This window comes from Falco rusticolus, chromosome 1 (assembly GCF_015220075.1).
Source record: "Falco rusticolus isolate bFalRus1 chromosome 1, bFalRus1.pri, whole genome shotgun sequence".
Taxonomy (NCBI): Eukaryota; Metazoa; Chordata; class Aves; order Falconiformes; family Falconidae; genus Falco; species Falco rusticolus.
In genome coordinates, this window is record NC_051187.1 from 28,988,199 (window position 1) to 29,008,699 (window position 20,501).

The window sequence follows — 20,501 nt, forward strand, 5'->3', positions numbered from 1 at the left end:
ATCAAAACTTTAACGCCATCCTTTTATCATTTGCTGTCTCAGAAAACCATGTTACAATACCTGTAAGTGTATATTGTCCACCATCACCATGATCAACACAACAGCAGCTAACTACACACACACAAAAAAAAAGGTTTGGTCATTCCCTTCAACTGGAAAACTGCAATTGGGCTGCTAAGGAAGAGAAAAGCAGAAGCTGATGCTAAATTGGCCTCTCATGAACATTGCAAATCCAGAGGGATAAAAAGCAAACTAAAGCCTGTGAATATTCTCATTACTTTCAACAGGACTAATTTGAGTATGTTCCTAAGTGACAGGCTCCTATTGCGGGTTGGTGTTTCCTTTCCATAGGAAGAACTCTCTGTGCAATCAGGGCTTTTTCCAAGCTAGACATAACCTCAAGTAGAAAAATTTTTTTGTTGCTACTGGTGGTATTTCTACAACTCGCTGCAACCAGGCACACCAAGTGACTCAGCGACTCCAGCAATTAGCATCAAGCACCTAATTTTTTAAAAGCTACAGCAAAGCTCAAGAGTGTTGAATAAGCAGCCATGCAATCCATTGGAAAATTTAGTTTCCTCAAAATAGGATCGACAAATGTCCGATATGCCAAACGAGGAACCAACCCCCTTAGGCTGGTCAGCAACATTTGTGCCTTAATGATCACCTGTAGGGCTGAACTGCCCCCCCCCCCCCCGGCCCCAGCACTCGTGGGGCAAGCGAAAGGTTAAGTATGACTTTATGGTCCAGTATGTCAGGCACACTTTTTGTCTGTGAAACCAGGTTGTGATTCATGATCCACAACTATTTCTGTGTTCTGTTTAATGACTAATCGGGGAGCGTGAGGAGTTGAGCTCTAGACTTTGGTGCGTAAGTACCACATAGACCCTTTTAATGAGCCTGTCTCTCCTGTACAAAGAGCTCAGCCTCACAGCACTTTGGAAATCAAGGCTTACATCTTACAGCCAGAGCTTGTAAGAAAAAGCAAATCTTTTTAAGCAGCCTGACAGCTGAGAATGCAGAGGGCTATGTCTGAAATGCTTCACCCCCATTTTTCTTTTTTTTTTTTCCCTTTTTTCCTAAGATAGGCGCTGTTTCTCAAGTCGTCTTTTCTCTAGTCTTGCTGATCTAAGCAGCAATATGAAAACCTAAAATGATGTTGCTGGAGATGATTAGGCTGTTAGTGCAAATTAACCCCCTGGCAGCTTTGCTAATAGAGACATTTTGTAACACACCAGGAACCAGACAAACAAACAAAAAAAAAAAGATGCTGAATTTCTTTTTATCCAGTCTCATGTAAACTATGAATTAATCAGCTTTTCCATGCATTCAAATTTTATAGAAATGCAGCTTTCTTCTCAAGAGAATATTAAACATAACAACACATACCTCTCTGAAGAGGCAACACATACAGGGCACGGTGGGATTTCAGTGAAATACAAAGCACCCCAGTGGGCTCCCAAAGGAAACAGAGACAAAAATTGGAGTCAAACGCTCTATATGTTATAGGAAAGGTCAGTATTCTGTAGAAATTAACTCCTGGGTGCAGAGCAGCACTTCCCATCATCCCCATGCCTCCTGTGGAAGTTTTAACTGTGAAGTGCCATTAGAACATGTAAACAATTTAAGTTCTTTGTGTATGTGCTGCCATGAGTGAGGAGCAAGTCTGCCGAAACAGAAACTTCCAACCAGTCTGACATTTTCTGTTTTAAATAATAAGACCCACAAGCACCAATAAAATAATACAGATAAACACATCAGATTTTACAGTTCTGCTAGGCCAGGCACCAACTCTTGGATTACTCCCCATACTTCCACCCCACCCCAAGTCCCCCCCCACTGCAAGCCCTGAGCTATGACTTACTGGCATCCCTCTCCCACTATCATTCCAGCAAGTCCCTACTGCTTATACAGTTTTAACAGATGCAGTAGGTTTTAAAGCCTTCTCATACAATTTTTCTTTTTTGATTCAAACTTACAGGCTCCCATGCCTTCTTGCTTACAGTGGCCTTGGAACCCAACAGCTTGTCAGATAATCGCACTGAGGATTCCCAGGAGACACCCTGATGCATTAGGTCACAGCCTTTTTCAGACAGCTAGAAAACATTATCTTGGTTCAACTAAAATCCACTCCCAGTAGTATGAAATTTCCCTTCCTACTGCTGGTTTGGGACGACTGGGGTTTATATGGTATGATCTTTTAACGAGCCACCATTGTTTCTAATTAGGCAAGCAACCAAATATTTAATTAACTGTTGTAACTTGAGTCACACAAGTGGCTAATAGTCTAAACAGAAATTAAGTAGAGGTGCCTTATCTCATCTCTAAGCAGCACTGCACATGCACAGGCTTCTGCAAAGGTCAGGCAGAGCAGGAGCGAGCAGGGGACACACCGGAGCTCAGGGCACCGTCTCAACACAGAAGGACAAGAGCCAGAGGCACCAGTGCGTACTGCGCAACACGTGCTGCAGCGTTTGCCAGGAATGACTTCACTACTTTGCCGAGACTAACAGGGATGGGAAGGAAAACTACTTACAAGAGCGGATTTTAACAAGATACCTCAACACAAAGTTTCTGAAACACCAGTGTGCATGTGCATTTGCCAAAAGTTCACCAAAATCTTCAGCTCCAGCACTTGAAGCAAGATTGATAGCTAGCAATCCTCTGTCTGGCTGCTCATGCGATAATTTTGTTCTCTTCCATTGATGGTCAAACCCTACAATGACTCCCATCAATTCCTTCTACATTTCCGATCACACTCAGGCTGTTTTTAAACATTGAAGCCTGAAACACAGGTCCAAACTTGTCTTATACTTGGGTCATATAAAGTTATTCTATAAACTATGTGTATATAGTTCAGGTTTGTCTGCACTCAGCTGATTTGATTTCATGTCTTAGACTGCACCTAGAAAAACATGGGTGTTACCTGTCACAGAACCAGGGAGGCTGACAGTCGTACAGGCAGCCCTGAGCTTGGCTCAGAGAACCCAAACTTCAATTGGACATGCACTTTGGAAATCCCTGCTCACATGATAAAAAGAACATCCCTACAACTATTGCACCACCAATGTAGTTAATTCTTGTAGACTTCAGCATGATTGGAATTCCACTGTAGGGGCAGCTGAGCAGGGTTTTGGGGGTAACTGTTTCAAAAGGGAAGCTGTAACTTTTGATTCTTGGTGCTGAGTACTCTGTGGACGTCACACCATTGAACTCTACCGCTCAGCTCCTGAACATAATGGGGGCTAAAGCTTCTTCCTGGTTCACTGGTTGCAAAGCTGTGCTCCAGCAACACTGTCATGGTCAATCAGCAAGTGACTTCCAAAGTAAGGAACACAGACTCAGCCTTCTAACAACAAATCCATAGTTTATCCTCAGTACTAACAAGTACATTGCATTGAAGTGTCAATAGAACCATTCAGAAAGTTTCTGAAGCACCACATTTTTTTAAAAAGAGGGTCAGGGAAGAGTGCCTCTCCTCCTATCTTGGTAGCTTCAATTTAGTTAATAATCAGTTCCCTTTAGAACTTTACCAAACCTGATTCACTGCTACTACAGGCACAAGTGAGCTCTTTACCTCTTCACTTGTTCTAGTGAGGAACAGCGTTTCTCACCCTCTGTTTAGAGGGCATCCTTACCGGCTTGGCATTTTTGAGAATGAGTCATTTGTTTGGAGGACCCAGCTGCCTCTGGTATGACACCGATGTCCATGGAAAGTGCCTGCGAAGGGCTAATGAAATTGAACTACCTGGAGTGTGACAGCATTCTCTCAAAATAGCAAAGACGTTCTCTTCTTTGAGGAAAAAAAAAAAAGTATTTTTTACATCAGAAATGCTTTTTAAAGTTATACTGGAAAATATTTACCCTTTTACTGTTAGTCTGTCAAATTCTCTAGTAAATGACAATTAGGAGTTCTTCAACAGACTGTCTCCATTGCTTACTGAAGCAGAATATAAAAAATGATAGCACATGATTGCCTTGAATTTCTAACCACACATTTACTTTGGAGAAATCTTAACAAAGCACTTGCAAGGTGCTATTACACTTCGTTACTTGCAAAAACCATAATCCCCGCAGTGTAACAACTTATGTATTATTTACTGTCACTTGTACTACGTAATACACAGATGCCCTATGGGGCTCAAAGGCTCTCTGTACTGAGTGATGCACAGAGCGTGGCCCAGTCTCTTCCCTGAATTGTGTATAGTACAGACAAGCAATCTGAGAATGAAGATGTAAGCAGAGATGTGCCTAAAGTAACACAGTAAGTCCTGAACAGAAGTACAAAGAGTATCCAGGTCTCCTGACTTCCTAATTAGTGCACAATAAGGACTAGACCACCACCTTTCTTTCATTAACCTGCTTCACTCTAGACCCGTAGCTGAACTGTCATTAGTCATTCTGTAGAAGGAAAACCCCAAAAAATCAATAAGAATTAAAGCTTCACAAGGCTAAGCACTGGATAATGAAATACATAATATGCTTCGTCAATGAAATACATAAAACCCCTTCAAACCATAATTCACAGCTCTGAACACTTTTGCAAACCACTTCTGGCCTAGCACTGACTTTATGGGTCTTACCAAGACCATAAAATAACTGGGACCCCCCTCTGATGAGCTGGAAGACTGGGGATATGTTTCTCCAGTTTCTCTGAACCCTGATGAAAGGTTCACAAGCAAGCAAATTGCTTTTATTTCCAGTCCTGGCTTAGTAATTTACTTCACTGAAAAAGAAATACAAAGAAAAATGTGAAGAGAATACTCTTGGAAAGATCTTAGTCAGCAAGTTTGCATTTTATTTATTCAAGATGGAAACATGAATAGAGAAACTGTATCTAAGATGAGAACAAACTGTGGTTTGCTACCCAGAGTGCCCAAGATACATACTTTTCTTTATACAGTGTAGGAATTAGCTACTTACAGTTTTATCTGTGCCTCAGAATACAAGATATATGTCTAAAGAGAAGTTTTAAGGCCCTATAAATGTAAATCTAGCTTTCAGAAACTGTATCTGTGTTACTTTTTACAATCATGCAATAGGTAGAACTGTGGGTCTGAATTTTTGAAGACGAGACCATCTTTCCAACTAAAAAGTACCATGACATAATGAGACAACAGAAGCAAGTATGAGGGCTTCACAATCCTCTTGATTCAGGTTTCAATTGAAATGCTTTTGTGCAGTGGAATCACTTTTACATATTTAAGTAATGCAAAGCTGCATAGGAAATGAAAAATGTTTTGTTGCACTTCACATCTGGAGACACACATGTATGCCCAGAAGAACATCCCACCAAATTATTCTCTCTCTCTCCATTTCACTCTGAGCTGCATTAGTTTTAAAATATGAAGCAGTATAAAAAAATTAATTTCACAGTTGGAAATCAGCATTCCATTTACTGTGGAAAATAGGTACTTGGGATAATATGTCCCAAATTATGGGTTAACACAAAATGTAGAGTGAACTCAGCTCTGGTTTTGGTCTTTTATATTCTGGTTAACTTCAGCTTCAGTTAGTCATTACCGTGTCACTTGCATTTGCAGTGATGCTACCACATTAAAAACTGATAAGCCAACAATTAAGCATGGGTAAATTTCCAGGTACTAAAGATTATTTTATCATACGGTGAGATTCAAATCTCAGTATCTAAAATTCAACACTAATTGCTTGAAAATTTTATCACTTTTGTTTCTTTTATGTAAAGCAGGTATAACAGCTGAGGGCAGTGCTAAGCAGAGACAGCTCCTCTGAGTGGTTTACTCCCTAGGGAGGCTCAAATAGGTCTTCCGTGCAAAACAGGCAGAGTTAGTGCTGGAGATCCCAGTTTTTCATGGCCAGTTCCTCCAAAATGGCTATTTATAGCCAGATCACAAAATCCAGTCTTTAAAATACCAAGATTTATAAGCAGGCAGTGCATAGATGTTATGATCATAACTACTTTTTCTAGCTATGGCGATTCTGTAGTGCTACTCTGTGTTGCATCTTCCTCTAGGTTTTTAGCTGTTCTTAACATTACCTAACACAGCACTGCTGTCAATACTCATTAGGAACTGACATATAAAGCTGCCTCAGCTGATGGGTTTAATAGCTTTCCTCATTGCATTTATCCTTTATCCTTCTTCCAATCTGTAGATTTATTATTACTAGTAATTATCCATTCTCTTGGGCTGATTTGTTTGCTGGACAAAGGTAATGCAGTAACACTGTTTACAACCTACATCCCTTCAGGTGCAATGAACTGCACTGCAAAATCTGTATTAAGCCGCTGGGTGGGGTGGGGGGCGAGGGGTAAGTACAACCGTTTTTCACCTCTTTTCTCTAATCAGGACAGATAATAACTTCATCCCCTTTCTCTTTACTTATCCTGCTCAATAATTACTGTAAATTGGGTTATCCAATGGTTCAGCACCTTCTAGAGCGAGTTAGAGGTTAGCCGCTGCCCAGCAGAGTAACATAACACGCTTAGCACTCCTACACCTTTTGCTTTGGCCCTGCGCTATTCAGAGCTCTGCCAGATCAAATGTGGCATGTCACGCAATGAAAAACAGATGGAAGGATCCTTTAATGGTGTAGTAGCTGGAAAAGTATTTAGAGCTACAGAACAAACACAGCAATGCACACAGGCCAACCTTTCCAGTGCTGCCTAACTCATTCAGCTCACCAACTCCCCAGCATGACAAATAGAAATCAAGTGCCCAGCTCCCTACTTACTTTCACATATTTCAGCATACGCATGCAGCTACGCGTTACTTTCTGAAAGTTAACCTGACAAGAACAGCTTATTTTCAGTATAGTTATGATTTTCCCCCTTATTTGTAGCCTGCTGGGTGTGAGGGCGGTCCGTAAAAGCACTCAAGAACAGGGTCTTGCCTTAAGGATTTTGCTTTTTAATCCTTACAGACAACGCAGCGAAAATGACTCTGTTTAGAAACTCATGTGTACACAGCAATTGGTGAAGTGGCAATCGGTCATAGCAGCTCTGCTGAAGCCATTGGTGTTAATTCAAAACAGCCCTGGGAAGTACACAGAAGACCTAAATGGCCTTTATTTTAAATATTGGCAGGTTTTTGCTTTTCTGTCTTATACTGATGCTACTTTTCTTCTGTTTGTAGTTCACCCAACTGCTAGAGGCAACAGTAATTCTCCTTACTAAGCAGTCAGCAGTAAGTGTAATTAACGTCTCTTTTGGGGGCCCAGAAATCCTTCCCAATGGTAGGAATGCGGTGCAATATTTTCTTCCCCTGTCTCTATTTCTTACGCTCTTTTATCAAGATTTTCCTATTCATATAACTGTTGACAATATATGGCAAACGTGAAACCCCATCTTTTAGGAACAGGACTGAAACAGGCTTCCCACTCCTGAGAATGATGCTGACCAACTGTTCACATTTTCTACGTTGCATACAGAAAATGCCTGTGAAGACTTCCCAGAAGCAACACAGCAGGACAGGAACAGTGCTGGGAGCAGAGCCTATATCCTATAACCCAGCAGTATTGTTTCAACTGTTTTCACAATAGCCCTGTGCTGACTAGATGCAGGAAAGGGAAGATCTGCGTTTATTTAGACAGTGTTATAGTGTTAATGTACTACCACGCATAATCCGCTTCATTCCCTGCCATATTAGTCATTCTGTTTGACTTTACTGGTGTTCTTGGGCTGATAAATTTATAGATACAGTAATAGGATTCTGAAATAAGACACAATTTAAGAACACAGTTTCAATTGCAATGATTTGTGGTATGAGGTCATTCAGACCAGTCTACTTTCCTCTTGCCAAAGAAGATTTGTAGCTATTATTCCCGCCCCCTGCGCCCCGCCCCCCCCCCCCCCCCCCCCCAAAAAAAAAAAAAAAAGCAATGATCACATGCCATTTGCTTCAGCAGTGGATGCTACAATACCTCAATGAATAATATACAAGAAGCAGAAAAAAAACAAACCCACTATGCCTGGGGATAATGCATGCTGTGTTTTTCTTTAGGATGATTAAATGTGAATGCATGTCATAGGATGCAGGGATTACTCTGCTGGGAACCCATGAGTATGAGAGCGTACAGCCCTCTATCTAACCAGGCAAATGGCCACGGAGAAGGTTAAAGGAGCCCCTAGGCAGACCCAGCATATGCACTGGCTACTCCCTGGCTGCTGTATTCACTTGGCTTTTTTTCCTGTAAAATACAGACATTTCATAGATTCCTGGGTCAAGTTCCACACTCTTTCACACCTAGGAAGTTTCACTGAAGACAACAGCTTTCTACCACCGAATCAGGAAGCTTAATTTGGCTTTGCCAGCCTTCCACCAGCCCTCTGCCACTAAAACCACAAAAGAAACCTTTGCAGCCAACAGAATAAGCCACACAGTTCATGGCTCATGGGCTGGTCACACACAACTTCCATCAGCAGCTGCCCCTTCCTATTGCAATGTCAGGAATACAGTTAAAACTATTTCCTTTTCTTTTTACGTGGACTTAACCTCCTGTACACCTGAAGCAAAGCTTCCATCTGATGCCTTAACAACTGCACAGATCAGCATCTTTGGTAGCTACCAGAGACTCACATGCCTGCAAGACAAAGTGTTCAAAACCAAGACTGCTTTGGAATATCTCACATGGATCTTCTTGCTTGTGGAGGAAGCACACTGAACAGTGCTGACTTTCAGAACACGAGTCAGCCCTATACTACATCACAAGACAATGACTACCTGCACATATCCAGTAGAAGGAAAGAAAAAGACGTTTTCAAAAGAAGTCTTGGTGTCTTCAGCCTCTTGTGGTCTTGTGTCTACTTCAAAGTTATTTTAAGCAAAAATACAAATCCTCTTTTCATCAGAAGGGTGTTTCAGCAAGAGAACATGGCCTGAGCTCTGCATTTGTGATGACACAGAGCAACCAATATACCAACAAATGTCAGAGTACTCAACTTCAAATGAATCAGTCACCTGTTCTTAAAACCAAAGCCAATCCATTTTGTTCATAACAGCAAGTCACATAGGCAACTACTAACATCCCACATAATCACATCTATTGCATCGCTCAGCATGCAAACAGTATCTGATATGCCTAGGCAGTCAGATTCATTTCTGAGCAAGAGAAATACATCACCAGATTTCAACAAGCTTGTTCATCTTCAGCTCATTTTTTAAGAAAATAAAGACTGTGACACAGACCTTCAAAGGGTGATCCCCTCTCCCATCCACCCAGCAAACACCCAGTTCATTGCCTTTGGATTTCTTCTTTCACCACAGCTATGCTTGTTATGTGGAAAAGTATTCTGTTTCTACTACTTTGTGAAAAAGGATTTTCAATAAAAGATAAGCAACAACATCAGAAAAGACTTCTATAATGGAGGTTTCACTCAGTAAACAGGTGTCTGGGAGATTATCTCACCAATTTAACCAGAGCTGCAAACATCAGAACGATTCTAGGATGACTAAAATCCCCTCTTTTTAAAATAAAAGCCTTTTATCTGCCAAGCAACACTTCCCGTTCTAAAGGCTGTTCTACTCAGCAGTTGTCAACTATGTATTAATCCAATTCATATAAGACCTAGAAATAAATACTTTCATGTGCAGAATCTTTTGGGAAACTGATTCCCTGAGGCTTTAAAGAGCAATTGTTGCTTATCACCGTGGAAATTTCACTCGAATTTAAAGCCTGGTAACAAGGAAAAAAGATCCATCAAATATTTCAGTGATTAACAAGCTTCCCAGTCTTTGTCATCCTCAAAGGATTTTCATCTGATCGGTAGGGAAAATGCTAAAGAAGAAAATGAAAGGAAAGCAATCTGACCCAGTAAGGCAGTTCTTGTGTTCCCAGGTCCTCTATTCGCCACTCCTGTCCATAATAATAGCACTCATTTCTAACAGTCCGATACAATCAACAGCAATATCAAACACCTTGGGCCTTATTTTAAAGGGTATATGTGTTGGTAAAGACAAATGCTATTTAACTACCAGTAGATAGTTAAACCCCTCCCTAAAGAGCTCTCATAACAAAACCACCATGTGTGGGAGAGGCAAAGCACTGCCAGAGCACTTAGAAGAAAAGCAGGTAATTGAAGTTTTGCTACATTTAAACTCCATGCCTGTGCAATAAAAATGTGATTTTAAAAGCCCTGTAAAGCACAGAACTTTTCTGGTGCCTTACTGCCTGTCACTGCCCAGAAGTGGTCCCACTAAAGCAGTGAATAGCTGCGTTTTGTGTATTGTTGTGTAATGTGGGCATGTGATAAATGGCGTGGCATGGCATACATGTCAAAAGCCTCCTAGTGATGGAGGCTTTCAATCCTCTTCACAGCATTCAAGGAGGAAAATAATGCATTTCGGTGACTAGGAACAACCTTGGGTGTGGATTAACTTCCAGCTGGTTGAGATTCATCCTATGCCCCCAACATCTTTGTGTGCTAACACATTAGAAACATGCAGAAACAACTCACCATACCTGAGTATGAACTGATCCACAGTAGAATTGTTGGCAATTGTCACATAAACGTTTACAACCTCTCCTTGTTTGACAGGTTTTGAGGGCAACCAGACAACGATATTACTGTCCAGCCGTAGCTCTGTTAGCCGAGAAGTCTCCTGCCCTCGGTAGAGACTGACAGATCCAATCCTCTGTAAGTGGGACATGGTTTCATCCATGCCATCTTTTCCTGGCCGGATAGCATTTCCCTTCCTTACATCCTCAGCAGTACACTCTCCCTTCTCGTCTCCTGGTTGAATAGTATAGTAAAGCTCCACAGGGCTCCCTTCAAACTGATCCAGTGGCTTCTTACGGCCCGTGACAATTGCAGGGGGGTTAAACCAGCTTGGCAGGAGCTCCAGCTCTGCCACACACAACCCCAGATCCCCTTTGAGCCGGCAGCTGCCTCTGACTTCCCGCGTCTCTCTGAAGGCAAACACACGCAGGCAGGGCAGCCGCTCTGTGGTGCTATAGTCATCCCAGTCCCTGCCCACGATGTAGAACAGGACCTGGACTTTGGGCTTGCTCAGGTAAATTTTGTTGCTCATTATGTAGGCCTGAAGTTTCCAGTTGTAAGTAAACTTGTTGGCAGATCCAAAGAAGTTGGAAGTTAACATTAGGTCCTGGGGCACAACTTGTTCAACAGAAAAAGGTCCGTAGCTGGCGTTTAATATGGGCGGTCTCTTGGCTTTGTATGGGAAGAACGATTCCACCCTGGACTGCAAACTGGAATTTCTCATGAAGTCCTGGTTGGCTTCTTTGAGAAAGAAAGATGTCTCAGCACTGAAGATCCGATAGCTCACAGGTAGGTATGTTGGTAATGAAGAAAATCTCTGATTATTGTCCAACACCCCTCGACATTCTGTCACTAATAAAAGAAAAGTTGATGCGAGTTAGATCAAATCTGCTTATAGGTTCAAAGGAACATTTACTACAACTTTAGTGAAGCTACTTGCTAAGTTAGGGATAAGCATTATTTCATGCAAAAAATATTTACAGCATAGCTACATGTTTAGATGTAATTAATTATTTTTTTGCATTACATTTGCAAAAGGAAAAAAATATGCAGGCTTTAGTGCTACCCTGCATTTATCTATGATACACGTTTTGTTGCACAGGTGATATACAAAGGGTTGTCTGCAGCACGATTAGTTATCCATGCTCCTGGAGGGAGTAGGAGGAGGAAGGTTCACATCGCAGAAGCAATGCTTGTCCCAATAGCTATTTTAGATGGCTGAACTGTACAGCAGCAGTGCTTTGCTAATATGCAACAAATCTATAAAATACTCACTGAATGCTTCAACTATCACCTGGATGAAAAATAAATACATTACTTGTCACTCCTATGCAAAGTCTCACCTCCCTAACAAAACTTCAAGCAAACTTGCATAAGTTTGCACACACCGGTTTGCTTAAGGACTGGCTACAAATCAAAGTCACAGCCTTCCAAAAGCAGTTCTCTAAGAACAGGGTGTCTTTTTAAACCACCCACATGCTCACCTTCCCCACTCTTTTTCTGGTCATGCCATTCCCTTGTAAACTTTCTGCCCACTTAGAAACTTCCCTCCTGTCTTTCCAACCTTTCTGTTCAGTTACAGCATGCGTAAGGCATTTGGTACATCAGCATGGTCCACTGAACCACAGTCCCCGAAGGACTGCTAATCACTACCCCTGCAGGAACACTGGCCAGGAGATCAAAGGTAGTTTCTGTTCTACAGCCAAAGACAGAAACTGCTTTTCTAAGGACTGACACACACCCCGTTTCACTCTCTTCATCCATCAAGAAACCTCGCTCTCGTGTTACTGATTCTAGCACCACAATCTGCACCTCTATAGTTTAACATTGCCAGTACCTCAGCTTTCTAAGTTATTTAAATGTAGATGCACATCACAGGCTAGAAATATTACAAGTACTAATATATTAAGATGCACACAGAAGGAAATTAGTACATACTTGCCTACTTTAAGTTTCAGCTGAATATCAGATCCCTTTTGACCTAAATTTTGTTTTTCTGTTATAAAGATTAACACCATGTATTGTCGAAAAGTAAAATTTATTACCTAAATTAGGGTCGATACCAATGAAGAACATGTTGATTATATAATACTACTCACAGCCCATCTTCCTAACTCCTACTGAAGATAATAACTACAGGTAGAGAAGGTAGATGAATGACAATGAATCTAGTGCTAGACTGCCTTTAATATTTAAAAATAGATCTTGCCCCCAGACATATGTCAGTTCCAATGCCCTTGGGGAATCCCATCACTATTTAAGGTTCTGTGTAAGTTCAGCTTTTTAAAGAAAACAAGCCACTGTAAGGGCAACGCATAATGCACAGATTCATCTGAAACTCAGGAACACCTGAAGATCTCTAAAAAACCCGACTGAGACAGGCTCTTTTATCAGCTTTCTCAAAGGTCTGCAGCTTGAGGATTTGTGCAAATAATAGATTCACTGCCCTTCTAGCATGTGTAGCTGCTAGTACACTAATTATGCAGTCAGATTTAATTAAATGTTTTCAAGTAATAAATAATCAATATCTGTCATTACACCAAATGACTACTGCCAACAGACAACTTCCCTACAAACCTTTGAGCGCATACATAACCAGTGTGCTGGCACTACCTGCTGCTGGGGAAGCAAATAGCTTTGGTAGGCAGGTGTTAAGCAATTAAGAAAAAAGGAAAGAAACAAACACGGAGGAAGGAGAAACCAGAGCTCTCAAAGGACAGCAGCAATACATTTGAAGTAAGAAATTAAGATGTGTTCACTCATGTTTAATTCATGCACCTCCACTTGATGGTAGAATTAGTTCTCATAAATGAGCAAATTGCCATGACTGGAGAGAAAAAAAAAAAAAAAAAAAAAAAAAAAGGTAAAAGGCCTGTAATGAAACGCCAACATGTAGTGAATTACCAGCACTACACTCTCTCTGTCAAGTAGATTAAAATACACATTTAAAATATAACATCCATTTAAGCACACAGTTACAATCCGGTAAACCTCCAATCCCTGGCATAAATTTTAATTCTGCTGGAAAGGAACCTACAAATGCCACCTCCTGAGCTGATTGATTTCCCCTTAGCTGAATCAAAATATTGATCGGTTAGGGTTACATCCCAAAGTGCTATGACACTTCAGTAAGGAATGCGAAGAAGATCCAATATGGATCATGGACCTTTAAAGAAAATAGCAAAGCCTACAAGTTTCTTCTGGCCTGGGAGCAGAACAGGACCTTGTTTACTGGCATAGCGGCAGCTTGGTGTCCCGTCACCCTTGGAATCCCGTCCCCTGCCCCGGCCAAGCCTGCCGCGATGTGGTCAGCCTCCTGCAGCCCTTTGGGAAGGGCAACCATCACTGTTCACACACAGATACCACCCATCTTTTAAAAACACCTGGTTTGCTACAGAAGGCAGCTTCCTACCGGTCAGTTTAGCTACTCAATCTGACTTGACAAACCATCAGAATTTCTTTATTAGGCATCCTCTTGTCTCAGGCCAAGGGCCTTGCAATATTAGAGGGCAGCAAGATCTAGCTGAGGAAAGCACATACCCTCTTCCGTGAATGTAAGCATTAACTGACTTAAGCTCACAGGTACCTTTTGCTGAAGTGTTTCCATAATTAGAGATATTCTAGATTTGGCACCATTGCTACTGAGGGAACACCTTTGCCTTCAATAGATCTGCAAAAAACAAATAAACTCAGCAGGCTGCAGAGACAAGGGGAGTCCTGTGATTTCAAAGGGCTGTTGATGAGGATCTGTGCTTGAAACTTAACAGCTGTTTTTCTGCAATTCCCAGGACTTTTGCTGGAGCACATTATACTCAGACAGACAGTGGTCTCATTTTTGCAGGCACTCCATTTATCCCAGATCAATCACATGGATGAGGTATGTAGGACTTGGCCTAATACTAAGAAGAGCCATGCAACTTTTGCTGTAATAAGCTGAAGGCAAACAGCAAAACCCATGTGGTCAGATTGACAGCAAAAAGAAGAAAAAGCTTCTCTTTTTTTATTGTAGTCTAAAGATTTCCACCCACTTTCATACCATAAATAACAGAGTGCTATATTTCTATAGTGATGGCTGTACTTAAATAAATTGTCTAAAGCACTTTAAGCCTTTTACTGATAAAACTGGTAGTTAAAATTGTCCATTTTGTTTTAGAATCCCAATCATGTGCATCAGCAACTACATGCCATCATTTAAGGGATCCGTCCTATACTCTTCATCTCTACCCAACCACATTAATGCCCTGCTATAATTACCAATGTTTCCAGAGAACTTTTTTGTGTGCTTGATCAGCTCAGCTACAAAGTTCTTTAATTATCTATTTAAGTAAGATGCCAAGGTTTTTCTGAGTTTCATATCACAAGTTATTATTTTACATAATCATTAAACATAAGATTATTTTGTCTACCTGAAGAACAGACTGCCTGTAAGGATGAGAGAAAAGAAAAAAAGGCAAAATCAGCCATGCCTATAAGTGTTTTAAGGTGGTCTGAAACAGATTTCTCCATTTTAAACTTTTTTCTGCTCAACCACTGAAACACATTTCGAAAGGTTCATGTTAAAGCAAGGTGTACATTTAAGCATTTTATCCCAATGACAGTGTCGGTTGTGGGAGCAGCATTTCACTGCCAGTTCAGCCTCCAACGTGGGCACAATTGTATCAGTAAAATGCAACTGGGTCTCTGTGACAAGAGTGCTATAGGCACATCTATACAAATATAACTTACATCATGGAAGAAGTAGAACTTCAAACAGTTTAGCTAAAGGGTATAAATATCCTGAGAAAACCTTGGATGCCTCCTCTAAGAGTCCTGATCCTTAAAGAAAGATGCTTGTTGGCCTTCCAATGGGTTCAAATAAGTGAAACTCCCATTTCATGATAGGGCTTTTGCAGACTGAAATGGAAATCAAGAATGTGGACAACGATGAGAAAGGAAATGCAGAAACACCATTTCCTGTACTGAAGACTACCTCTGATTACAGCAGGCCTGACTTCCAAGTGGGCAGTAAGTGCCTTACCCCTCCACATTATCAAAAAAAGAGTTACAACTTGTCCAGAAATAAGTCCAGCATGGAAAAGATTAAGAACCATTGAACAAAGCTAGTATTAGCCAAGAACAAAAGCTAAGGCTTACAAGTAATTACTTCTCCTTTGTAACAGCCTGGTGACTTTTTAATCCTTCTTCTGGCATCATATGCTTCTGCAGCACTTCATCTGAACCCAAACAAGCATCTGTTAAGCACATCATCAGCTCCAGTGTGACAGACCAGCTCAAATTCCTGTAACCTAGCAAGTTCATTTTGGGAGTTGGATATGAAATGGTGAATTCTGATCTGTATTATTATTTCTTGGATTCCAGTGCAGAGAAGAATTTTCTTTGGGGGGATTTCATATGGAGATGGAGCCCTGGGTGCTGGATTCACTGGAACAGTCATAAAAGCTTAATATTTTTTAAGCCATTCTTTTATGAGGTTGGTTTGAAACAACTTTCTTTTGGGCTGGGAATGAAGGGTTTAGATTGTGGGTGGGAGATTACTGGCCAATGGCCATGTATCTTCACTGACTGATGTTTGATGAGCCACTGAGCCTTCAAGGAAACCATCTGCCTGTCCCCGCAGCCAGAAGGCTCCCAGCCAGAGAAAGCCAGTGAGAAGCAGAAGACATCTACCCATGCAAAGGAGTGATGTGAGAAGCTTTCTCTGCACCTTGTATGGCCCTCACAAAAGCATATTTATAAGTATTCCTTCCAGGAAACAAACCGTATGAAAGCGGTACACAAACTGCTATCCCCCCGTGTTCTCCTGTTACCCTAGCACACCAGTACAGCTGAAGTTTCCACCAAGAATTCTGTAACTTTTAAGGGAGAATCTTCTCCTTCCTTTTATACAGCTTTACCCACTGCTTTGTTCCTCCAGTCCTAAACATAGCTATAGTTGAATGTTGTACCATACTGATTAATTTTTTCCCAAATTCCATGCCACTACAGTCCTAAGAAAAAAAACCCTAATGTTATTTACAGCACTTCCATCACCTAAAATCCTGCAAATCCAGTAAATATTATCCCCCCTCCTTACACGGACTCCCATTGCCACGCTGCAGAGACTAACTGTACTGTACGTGCATTATACAAACCAGCTCCTCACAAAGTCCTCACCCTTGAATTCTCTTCTGTGACTCCATCTTCCACTACAAACCTGTCCTGCTCTTGCACAGCAAATCACATATTCCAGCTCAGGAAATACAGAGCAGGGAAAGAATATAAGTAGAAAAGATGCACTTAAACCAGCGCAGATACTTCCTTCGACATGAAGTGTCAACTGCTATGTTTTCTGATTTGCTCTCCTGTAAATTTCTGTATCAGCCCTGCATTTAATGACTTTGGAGCATACAAAATCTTTGTAGCAGGTATTTTGCTTAGAACTAGAGCTCAGCAAATACACCCATTTAGACCTCTGAATGACCATAGTTGTACTCTCATCTCCTCCTGTTTCTACATCTAGAAAACGGAGGTTTGCTGTTAGAAAGGTGGAGTGCAACGTAAAACCAAACAAGCTCAAATTCAGAATACGGAACATATTTTTAATTTTGAGGTTGAGTAACTATTGCAACAAAGGGAGCACTGGCTTGTCCATGTCTTCACATCAAGACTGGACTCCTTTCTGAAAGGTACTTTTATTCTCAGCACAAGTTGCTGTTGAGGTACAGGGACAACTGGAGTCTCATACTCCTTTCTGGCTTAAAATCTATAGATTTGTGCCCATTCAAAAAAAAAAAAAAAATGGAAAGCCTACATGACAGGGTAATTGCAGAAGCCACATTTTCTATTTTTCATGCTTGCCCATCAGATATGCTTCCTCATCCAGTCAGAGGACAGAGAGACTCTTTGACTAATTACACATAGGCAATGTCAAGCATCAAATGCTTATGGTAAATGCTTGAAACCAATTTGTGAGGTTAAAAATAAACTGTGGAAACAAATCTGCCAAAAAAATCCATATCACAAACATTCAGGGGAAATTGCAGTCTATTCTCAAATATTCTGTGAGCACCCAATGAGGGCAATTTTGTCGAATAAATGATTGCTAACAAATTTATCTGCTCGGCTCTTTTTAGAATCCGGGTTTCATTAAACTGAGACCTGAAGCCCAAGGATAAGTTTGTAATTGCAGTGGTTTTTTTTATTCACCTGGGATGGTATATTCTTATTCACATAGATGGGAGCATATACCTTTGGTAACCAACCACACATATTTTAAGCCCAGATGTGGATGGAACCTTATTTAGCCTAGATCAGAGTTCAATTAAACCACATCACAAAGGTTGTCAGGAGACACTATAATCAGTTATTTTGAAAAAAATTCCTATTTTATTCCAGTAGGACAGATTAACTTATACCATTCAGTATATTGTTAAAAACTGCAATATTCTATTAAATAGGCTTCTCTCATACTGAGAGTATAACCTTAATGAAATTAATCCTCTGTATATTACTGCAATCAAAATCTTCACTAAATCTTAACAGACATTTGTGGATTTTGTACAAAATTCAACACTTCCCCTCTCTTCTCTAGCAGAGGCAGAAGACAGTCATTTCAGAACTATCAGGAAAATTACAAAAGTACCTAAAACAATGAATGAACAAAGGTACACCAGGAACTTCTACGTGTCTTTAAAACACCAAAACAAAGGGACAGTCACTGAAACTAAATGATGGGAATTCAAAGTGGATAAAAAAAATATTTCATACAGTGTAAGGTGAGATGATAGAGCTCACTGCCAGGGAAGAAGGCACAGAGGTCAAGAACTTAGCTAGACAAAGTGAAGATGTGAATGGTTGGAAAGATACACAGACCATATAGAGTAATGTCATTAACTACATGTAAAACTCCTTGTTTTAATATTTATCTATTAGAATCCAGGATTAGACTTCTGCATTATAAAGCATTATCCAACATCTGTCAGGTTGCTCCATTTTCCTCGGGATTACTGACAGTGACAGGCACATGCGTATAAATCACAAATAGCTGTTTTGTGATGCACAGCCTTTTCACAAACAGAAAAAGACTCTTTAAAGTCTAATTTGGAAGCACAAGGAAAACTTTCAAAACCTGCACATTAGAAATGCATTTCCAATCTTTTAATGACAGCCTGCAAGCTCCACTTTTTGATGGTCACAGCTCTATACGTGTCACCCTTTGACTGCAGAAATTCCAAAATATCCTTTTTATTGCAAACCTGTCTTCTCTATCACCCTCAATTCATATAACTGAGATGTGTTAGTCAAAGACTGTCTGACATTCAGGACTGAAATCTATAAACTGTTTTCTCAGACTGGTTGATGACCTTAAAAGTCTGTAAAACAACAGTGTATATGCAAAGGTCAGTGAAGATTTCAGAAATCACTCCCACTCCCAGTGCTGACATTACCGCTTGCCTGTACTGCGGAGGCCATCTGACATATTTAAGCTAGTTTACTGTTTAGAATCAAAGATAAATATCTGGACCTCAATTTCTGCTAACGAAAGCTTGTGTTACGAGATAAGGTTTGGAAAACCTCTATATAGACACCATTCAGGTACTCCGGCTTTCTTCCCCTTGCCAGAAGCTGCAAATGTCAGTGTCCTGTGAGGAACATACAGTAGGTAAAATGTCATATGATGGCCTTTCGTTCCAATGCCGTTTGCCTCATTGTGGTAAACTCCATGGATCTTGCATTCACTCATTGTGTCAGCACTAGAAGTCCACAGCAAATAACACTTAAGCTGATTTTCTCTGATAGCTGTAGAGAAGAGGAGAAGGATTTAGGACGTCAGAGTTTATTCCCAGCTCCATCAAAAACATATGGTAGCGACAGGAAAACTCCGCAACCCAGTTTCTCTAGCGATGAAATGAGAGAAGCTATCACTAAGTTTGGTTAACTTGTGATTAAAACACACATTGAGTTCATCAGACAAAGGCTAGGTAAAACACTGCTTGGGGTTGTTTTTTGTTTGCCTTTTTTTTTTTTTCTGTATTGTCTTTAAAACAGGTAAAAATAAGCCAGTGGAAGTCACAAAGTGGGGAATCGGAACACAACACGGTCTGGATTTTCTAACTTAACCAATAACTTTTCAGAGATCTGGACTGTTAACCTCTCAAAGACGACACTTTGCCAGAGAGGCCTAATTTTCATGGGAGTACAATTACCTGAGAGACTGGTCTCTGCAGAGGATGTCTCACATTTAACCCTATGAGACAGCTCACACACACCCACCCTGAAATTTCAAACCTTGGCCAGAATGTCATAAAGATCAGTTACATGAATATCATAGATATATTTTTTTTAAATTACTCAAGTGTCATAAAAACAGGGACATGTAAGATGTAAGGTACAAATATGAAACAAATAGTTCTGGCCTTGGCAATGTATCAATTCCTTGCTCTCTGTCTCTTTCTCTGGTTTTTAATAGCCCTGTGCTTTCCTCTGCTGTTTAAGTCTTTGTTAGATGCTGATAGGCACTCAGACCTCTGTTTAGACGTTAAATTACTTTGCACAAGCTCCTTGTTTAAAAAGAGATTAGGGTCCTACAGCCTGAATGGCTCAATTTGCTCAGCACTCTCCACTGCCACAAAAATCAACAAGAGCCAAAAGCACAAAGCTCAGCACAAGAAGTGCTCAGATCAGGACGGAGCCTTCACCTACATAGGTGTGGAAAGTGGACACAGAGGACTCAATAAATGAATTACAAGGCTTTCCCCTTTACTGCCCAGTAAGAAAAAGGGAGAATAATTTTTCTTGTAAATAGGTACATTTTGAGATGCTAATTAAAAATCAAGCCAACCAGCAACAAGAACAACAGGACTTTGTATTACATTAGTGCCCAAAGGCCCATGCTGAGATTCGGCCTGCACTGTGCTCTGCATTGCACAAGTACAAAGGGTATTACTCAAAGAGCTAGGTATAACCTGGCAGTGAATAATTCCAAGGCTGAAAAGGAAAAAATGATTTCTTGCCATCAGATACGAACAAGGCTTTCCCTGGGGTTAAT

The 20,501-nt window shown here is 40.7% G+C and overlaps 1 protein-coding gene across 1 annotated transcript in view; it reads right to left on the minus strand.

Moving 5' to 3' along the window:
• Positions 1 to 20,501, minus strand: part of TMEM132C (transmembrane protein 132C) — a 221,574-nt gene that overhangs the window by 147,989 nt on the left and 53,084 nt on the right. The window contains exon 2 of the mRNA XM_037375320.1: positions 10,438 to 11,326. Coding sequence (XP_037231217.1) covers positions 10,438 to 11,326 — 889 coding nt within the window. The remainder of the gene's footprint in view (positions 1 to 10,437; positions 11,327 to 20,501) is intronic.